Raw genomic sequence first — 8,377 nt, 5'->3', positions numbered from 1 at the left:
TTCTCTCCTCCACGGAGGCCTCCCTCAGAAACCAGAGCCGCGCTTCAAAGCGGGGGGAGGCTTCAAGGTTCTAATTCAAACGAGAGCAGTAGAAATACGATTAAGGGAATTGATTTAGATTAAAAGAACTGTAATTAGACTGATGTAAGAAATATATTATAAGGAATTAGAATGTAAATGCAAAGGGGACAATTTAAGTTATCGAATAGATAAGAGGAGGGGAAGTCAGTGAGATGCTAGCGTTAATTCGTTATTTGGTTAAGGAAAATAATGTTTACCTCATAGAACAATGTTATTGAACGGCGCAAATTATGGTGATAATTTTAAAAAAATATTTTTTTAAAGAAAATAGAGCAGAGCTCGCCACCGTCGCTGAAAGCATTTACCTCCGTAGCTAGAGGAGTCGACGGTGGGTTCGCAAGCCCCGAACCAGCAAGCCCTTGAGAGGACTTGAAACATCCGCCTTTTTTATTTTTGCGCTTCGGGGTCGTCTCTATGGTCTGCGTCTCCTAGAGGCGCCGCCTGTGACGTCAGATCCTGCGCTTGCGAGAGGGGCGGCGGATGGGGGGAGCGCTGAGCTGAGTAAGCGTCCCCCCCCCTCCTTCCCCTAGAGTCAAGGCTGGTGGCGGAACGCGGCGCAGGGGGGGACACGTGGGCGCTGGAGCTGGGCTGCCCGTGAGCCACGCGGCGCGCGCGAGACGGACATCCCGCTTGGGTTGGTGCAACCGACAGGTCTGGCTGTGGATGCAAAACGGGTGACGATAAAGCAAGGGCAGAGCGTGTTTCGCATCTGCAGATCGCTTCCGTGTTATTTTAGCCCGAGAGAAGGTAATAGCTTCTTCAGCCTTATCCAAATAGAAGGATCTGATGTTGTTTCATCAAGAAACCCCGTGGCCTTTATCCGTTTTAATTCACAGTGGGCAGCCGTGTTAGTCTGTCTGCAGTAGTAGAGAAGAGCAAGAGTCCAGTAGCGCCTTAAAGACTAACCAAAATATTTTCTGGTAAGGTATGAGCTTTCGTGAGCCACAGCTCTGTTAGTCTGTCTGCAGTAGTAGAAAAGAGCAAGAGTCCAGTAGCGCCTTAAAGACTAACCAAAATATTTTCTGAAGAAGCGAGCTGTGGCTCACGAAAGCTCATACCCTGCCAGAAAATATTTTTGCTAGTCTTCAAGGTGCTACTGGACTCTAGCACTTTATCAGTTTTAGTCATTTAAAAAAATCGCTTAACGCGTTAAATTCAGTAGGGGCCGTTCCAATCTGTTCTTAATACAGCCAAAGTATATATAAAAAAGGATTAATACTGTAATTTAAGCTTTTGGAAGGTTAATTGTACTTTGGTCACATTACGAGAAGACAGGAGCTACTGGGGAAGACAATAATGCTAGCAAAAGATGAAGGCAGCAGGAAAAGAGGAAGACCCAACATGAGATGGAAAGAAGGAAGCCATGGCTCTCAGTCTGCAAGACCGGAGCAAGGCTGTTAACAATAGGACATTGATTCATAGGGTTGCCATAAATTGGAAGTGACTTGACAGCACTTAACACATTATTATAATACCTTTTTATTTTTAAAGATTCTTTAAACTGCCATTAAAATGTCCATCATAAAAAGGAGGGTGCAGAATCTGTGGTGTTTTGCCCCAGATTTTTTAGCTGGGCCTGTAGGCAATCCAAAGCATTCCCATGAATGGTGTCAGACATTATAAACTTTTCCAAAGCTTTTGTCACAAATCTCACCATTAAAAACTTCACATTGAGTTTAGCAGCCATGGGATAAGAGAACAGATGTCCTTATGGATTAATAACATAGCACAATCCCAAACAGAGTTACACTCTTAGAGCACAATTTTGAAGGGGGGTAGTTGGGGTGGGGATGGCACAGCTGTGCTGTCTCCTGAGCAGTTTGATGCCAAAAGCAGCAAGCCAAAAATGCTGTTTTTCACTCAGAAAAAGTGAAACCGCTCCATAGGATTTCATGGGGCTATGCCACCACTTTCACAGGCACAATTTGGTCCCAGGGTGAAAGGGCTTTAGTCAGCTCCACCCCAGGGAATATTCCCTTTGGTGCTGGAGTGAGCCCCTGCACTGGAGCTACACTTCCATAGTGGCTGCACCAGCACCCAGGTGAAGCGCTGCCGTGCTGCTCCCCACTGCCATTATAAGTGGCCATGCACCAGCATAGGTGCCACTTTAGACAGTGTTAACGGCATCTACACCAGCACAGGGGTCATGCTGCCTCCAGAGGCATTTTGTACGCTCCCTCCCCTTTGGATTGCTCTGCCCCGAAGCCCACTGACTTAAACAGATTTAGAAGAGTGAGCTCTTTTTAGGATTGTACTTTTAAACAACAGGAAGCACCAAAGTTCTTGCAAGGCAGGGAATTAAGCAGTGCGATACCTTAACCATCTGTATTGGGATCGATGCTAGTAAATTTATTATCAGTTTATCCATGATGTAGCTGGGTTTGCGGGTGGATCCATGGGATTTCCTTAAAAATTCATGTATATGAGAACTGGGCAGAAGACCATAAGCCAAACACAATTGCTTTCTTTGTATCATAGATGTAGCTGTTCCTAAATTGTTCAAAGATGGACAGTGAGGTACAGAGAGATGGGAGAATACTGGATTTGATTGATGATGCATGGAGGGAAGATAAATTACCATATGAAGATGTGGCCATACCACTGGTGAGCGTATGAAGTATTAATTTGGATTGGTTTTCCTGTGTCAGTATCTAACTCTTTTACTTATTCAAAAATGTTCATCCTGCCATTAAGTCTGGTAAGTCTCACCATAATAAAAAATCATAAGTAAATTTACTCAAAACCAAATAAAACTAACATATTAATCACAACACAGCAATAGAGACTTTGGGGCAGTGAAAATGCATAATCCTATGGAGAACTCATGGGTGTAGCATGGCACTCTCTTATCTCACCTCTTTCATGAACTCTTTAACCTGCTTCTTGGATGGACTCCTTCTGCCTTTTTAAATCCCTTTTTTATTTTGCCATTGTTCACCAAGGCATAACAATAGTTAAAAAGCTCAAAAGAAAGGACTACTGGTTTTCAGTCTTATTTGGTGAAGTTCTGTGTTTTGTTATCTCTGCACCTGATTGTCGATATAGTGGTCATCTTTATCAGTGGGCGATAGGAATTACCAAGGAGTTTGATGTTCTTTTTTGGAATAAGTTTGGGTGGTTTTTACAGTTTTTATATACAGAATCTTCTTCTGGATGACAAGTCTAGGAATGACTGATAGCAGCTATAACAAAATGGAGCCTCCTGTACAGAGGCAGCATACTTGTTGGTACCAAGGGGATAAATCAGAAGTGTCCATTGTTTTCATGCCTTGTTTGTGAGGCGCCATTTTGTTGACCACTAGAAGAAAAAGCAGGCTGGATTATCCAGCAAGTGTTGCCCGCAACCCAAACTCTGTACCCAAAAGAAAAACAGTTATTAATCCACAGATAAAAGGAGCTCCAGGTTTATTGAGGCAGATATGCAAAATACATACCCAGCAACTCATTCTGGAGTGGAATCACAATGGCCTAGGCAGACCGCAAACGATGTGGCAAATCAGATTAGTTAACGAGATTCTCTTATATACTCTTTTATTTCCCTGCCCCCCATGCTAAAATTTGAAAAGGCAATGAGGTTTTAAATTCTTTCTGCACCTTCCATTTGATCAGCTTATCTATAAAGCAGCCAAGTAACAAATAAGAAATGAATTTCCTTGACCATATAGAAATATATTTCCTAAAGCTTTCTAATTACCAGCATCCAGGCAGTCAGCCCTTTCTACAGGCAAGTAAAACTTCCTAGAGGTAGTTGGTGGCAATTGAATGTTGTTATATCATTCTGACAATCAGGTTCTCTGAATTCTCAGCTTTTTTTTTTTTAAAGGAAATCTGTAGCCCCTTCCGTTGCAGAGGTATGCCTTTCCCCTTGAATCGCCACAAAAGGGGGGACTTCAGGGATACTTTTTAAAATGAAAGGGAATCAGAAAGCCTGTTACTCATATTGTTATAACCATGTTCAGTTGCTGATTTTAAGAAGACTGAAAGGCCCCTTGGTGGCAGGGGGATGGCAATTGCAGGGGCAGTATCAAGGAAAATGGCTACTATGTGGCTGGGAAAATGTGAACTTTTCCAACCATGTGGCAGCCATTCAGACTTTACTGCTATCTTTCCTACAGCTTCACAGTAAAGCAGGTTTGAGAAAGACTGGAGAAAAGCTGAGGAAGGCCTGGGAGGTTCACAAATGCACCCCGATGCTGTAGGAAGGCAGGGGGGGGGAACCTGCTTCCCAAAAGCATTGAATGCAGGGCAGATCACCTGTGCGGAAATGGCCTCCATGTCCCTTCCCTCCCAACTGCAGTCCCAGGACAGATAGCAGATAAGTGGACTTCTTTCTCAAAGGTTGGAAAACAAGCTAACCGTGGCTGCATGTTGTCCGGCTGATGGCTGGGGCTAGAGTAGCCCACTGAACAAAGAAGTGGCTTGGAGAGGAAAGCATAGTTCTTGCTCCAAGCCCAGACACCCCCATGCATCATCTGGCTTGCAGTGGCTGGGTGAAGGAGGCTTGGAGCAAAAAGCCTGTCCTGTATGTTTTCTGCTCCAAGCCCCCTCTGTTGATCCATGCATTCAGACATGAAAGATCACGATGCATCTGAGAATAGATTATTCCAGGATATGTATAGCCATGTTTAGAGTAGCATATTCAGCTGGCATATCTGTTTTTCTTGCTGTCACATTTACTGGTTCTCACGTTCATCAGTGTTAAATATTTTTCTCTCTGTGTGTGTGTATTTTCAAGTGTTTGTGTTCTATTCACAGAATGAGCTTCCTGAGCCAGAGCAAGACAATGGAGGCACAACAGAATCTGTGAAAGAACAAGAAATGAAATGGACTGACTTGGCTTTGCAGTATCTTCATGAAAACATTCCTCCAACGGGAAATTAGTCTATCAGTAATACTTCCTGTAGTGGTTTCTCTAGAAAATGTTTCTGGCAACTTTTCATCACTCTGAGATGGAAAAAACAATTCCTGCTCCTGAGTCAGTGACCCAGCTTTGGGCCTTAGGAGCTCTGCGCAACTTAAGTTTGTTGATATTTCCTAGAAATATACTTTAAGGTATCATGGTTTGTGTCTGTTTGTTTTTAATAATGACTCAAGATTAGGTTATGCAATAGGAGCCAATAACATGAAATCTTATCACTGTAGTAATAAACGTCAGCAAAATGTAGGTGGCAAATGCTTGTCTGTTTTGCACATAGTTGCAAGGACTTCTATGTTGTAAGGTCAAGGGAGGCAAAGGTTTTTTGCCTGAGATCTTTATCTGGGGGACCTTTAAGCATCTCACTTTATCCTCCTTAGTGTCTGCACAGAATGAAGTTGTGCAGTAGGGGGTGCTGAGTAACTGTCTTGTGCAATTTGTCAGTGACACCGTGCTTTCTTAGATCATCCAGCAGAGGTCACAAAAGTACAACAGTTGACTTGGCTGGCAGGCAACCTTTTTGTACCATAATATTGCACAATTCATTGTTCCATATGTGTGGGGGGGACACACGGTAAAGTACATTCTTATTCATTGTGGATGGAATTTGATGGGAAATCAGAAAGCATCGTCAATAAAGCTCTTTGAGAAGACTTGATAGAGGCTGGAACTATAAGCTATTTATTTTGAACATTTCTATCCTCCTAGTCAGCCCAAAGGTTCTTGGTGTAACTGCCACCCCAAAAGGCACAGTAGGAATAATCTTAAAGCAGCATTGAAAAAAGCTCGCTGAAATAAATGTATACCAAAATAAAAGCAGATCCATAAAAGACCATAAAACAATAAAAATAAAATAGAGTAACGGAACAGAACCAACTAATGAAAACTAAAGCTATAAGTAAAGTACCTAAACAAGAAGAAGAATTTAACAAAAAGCCTAAGTGAACAAATTCATCTTCATCTGTTGTAGGCAACTCATCAGACCCAGTGCCAAGCAAACAGCAAGGGGAGGGCATTCCACAACCAGAGTGTGTCTTATAGTAGTCCTCTTCTGTTACAGGTCACCAACAAAGGAGAACCTGACTAAGACCTTAGTAAATGGTCAGGAATATTGCCCTCCAATGGAATGTATGCATGCTTTGTGAAGCAGGACTTCCCTGCTTCCCCTTCCTGCTGTAGGACATTGAAAGCCCTGACATTTTGTTCCTCATAGTCAGTAAATGCTCAGAAATTGGAGGGGGGGGAGTAAAATGGAGATCTGCAGTGGGAGGAGGGAATTGGAAATCACCTCCTTCTGTCAATGGAAATCCTGGTCCATTGGAAAAACTGTGTGATTGGGTATACCACAATATGTCTCAGAACATATGGTAATGGTTGCTATTTCTATAGAAATTCTCCTTCAGAAGGGGGAGTTGTGCACCAGAAAAAGGATTGCTTTACTCTTTTTCCTGCCTACAGTTTTTCCATGACAGTTTGGAACCCTCCCTCTCCCCTTTTTTGCAGATGGAATTCTAGATGAATCTGGAATGCCATATAATTGGGATATAACAGTTTGGAGTATGGAGCTACAGAGGAGAAGTGGTGTGTAGGAGATCAGTTAAGTTCTTCCTCCTCTCTCCTACTGCCTTCTGAACACCTTCTAAAACAGTTTTCTCTTAAAAGCAGCTTTTGGTGTTTTATTACAGGTCTTGACATGTGATGTGTAAATCTCCTGTCAAACCACCAAGTTTGACTTATCCTGAGGGTATATTTGACCATTGGACATTTGAAAGTCTGTACAACAGTGCTACAATTTTTGAGAGTCCTGCCAAAGGCCGTCTACTTGTGGTCCTCCTTACTGTTGTTTCGGCAGCTGATAGAAACTAACATTTTACAGAGAGACCATAGGATCCAAGGAGGTCTTGTTTTGTATTGGCTACTGAGTGTTACTGGATTTGGTGATGGCTGGTTTTTATGCTGCAGTCTTTGCTGGTTTATTTCTTTATTATTTTGTTATTTCACCCTGGGAATCCCACACCAGATGGAAGGGCAGGATAGCAATGTTTAAATAGATTTGTAGCCTTCACACATTGAGCTCCCTGGAGAATTTAGCAGTCTGCAAGGATTCAGCATGTTGTTCTCTATGGGTAGCCTGTTTTTCTCATCAACTGCACAAATTCAGCTTCTTGGAAGTAATGTGGTTGCAGAATCCATCACATTTTTGACGGCAGTTCCACAGGAAGTCCCCAGTATAGTATGCAAAATACTGGCAGTTATGGATGCATCTGTAAAATCGCACAATTATATAGCCAGTAGGGTGTGTGTGTGTATATATATATATATATATATATTTCTTCCTAATAGCAGCTTCTCAACATGATATTACACAATTTTTTTTCCAGCGTGGAACTTCAAAAATATACCACTGGGGAGTCATTGTTAAGGGGGAAAGTGGCAAGCTCTGCTGGACATACACAAGCTTTCCACATGCCTAATGGGTCTCACTGGATTTGTGGCTTATGTGTTTTAACTATACAACATATTTTCCCCTTTATATAATATGGGATGATGTTAATGTGTGCTTTGTTGGACTGAAGTGAGGGGGCCGTCTTCATAAATCACTGCCTTCACAGGATTATCTTTATTTTAAGTGATGTAAAGTCACTCCCCAAGTTTTAAATTTTTGGGGGGTATGTCATAACTTTGTATTATGTCCAACCTGCCCCTTTCTACAAGGCAATCAAGGCCTTGGAGGGACTAGATTTACTTGGGAGGTGAACAGCCTTTGTATAACAAGGAAGGGGACAACACAGCGTAGGAATTGAATCGGGAAAGCAGCCCCCTTCCTTCACTTTTGTAGCCCTTTTCCTTTAGATGGACTTGTATGGAGGACTCAAAAAACAGGTCAAATAAAGATGAGGTGACCTGTGTGTGTTAAGTGTTGCCAAATTGCTTCCAACTTACAGCGACCCTATGAATTAATGACCTCCAAAATGTCCTATTAACAGCCTTGTTCAGGTCTTGCAAATGGAGGGCCGTGGCTTCCTTTACTGAATCAATCCATCTCATGTTGGGTCTTCCTGTTTTCTTGTGCCTTCAACTTTTCCTAGCATTATTGTGTTTTCCCGTGACTCTTGGCTTCTCATAATGTGACCAAATGTAATAGCCTCAGTTTAGTCATTTTAGCTTCTAGGGAGAAATTCACACTTGATTTGATCTAGAACCCACTTAGTGACCTAAAGAGGGCTAAAAGTTGTTTTTCCTTGAGATCCTCTCTTGAGGTCCTGTTCTAGGCAGAGTAGATGTTTTCATGCAGCTATCTGCAAGCCTATTTGGGTGAGTAAGGACTAAACAGCCCAACCTGATTTTTTAAGCCACAGGCATACTTACCCATACATACAT

General features: G+C 42.4%; 1 protein-coding gene across 1 annotated transcript; it reads left to right on the top strand.

Annotated features, from left to right (window-relative positions):
* Nucleotides 1–2,564: 2,564 nt before the first annotated feature.
* On the top strand, nt 2,565–5,072 carry ANAPC13 (anaphase promoting complex subunit 13). Its single transcript, XM_056850164.1, has 2 exons — nt 2,565–2,685; nt 4,837–5,072. Exons 1-2 carry the CDS (start codon nt 2,587–2,589, stop codon nt 4,960–4,962), a joined length of 225 nt encoding a protein of 74 aa, XP_056706142.1. The 5' UTR covers nt 2,565–2,586; the 3' UTR covers nt 4,963–5,072.
* Nucleotides 5,073–8,377: the final 3,305 nt, after the last annotated feature.

This window comes from Euleptes europaea, chromosome 5, assembly GCF_029931775.1.
Source record: "Euleptes europaea isolate rEulEur1 chromosome 5, rEulEur1.hap1, whole genome shotgun sequence".
NCBI classification, from domain to species: domain Eukaryota; kingdom Metazoa; phylum Chordata; class Lepidosauria; order Squamata; family Sphaerodactylidae; genus Euleptes; species Euleptes europaea.
The sequence above is the reverse complement of the archived record's forward strand: the minus strand, read 5'-3'. Positions and strand labels throughout refer to the sequence as shown.

What these genes read in the sequence shown, in the direction of transcription:
- ANAPC13 (XM_056850164.1), top strand. Translation starts at nt 2,587, where the DNA reads ATGGACAGTGAGGTACAGAGAGATGGGAGAATACTGGATTTGATTGAT. An exon ending in AAGATGTGGCCATACCACTG is followed by an intron (nt 2,686 to 4,836) that starts GTGAGCGTATGA and finishes TTCTATTCACAG; the next exon opens with AATGAGCTTCCTGAGCCAGA.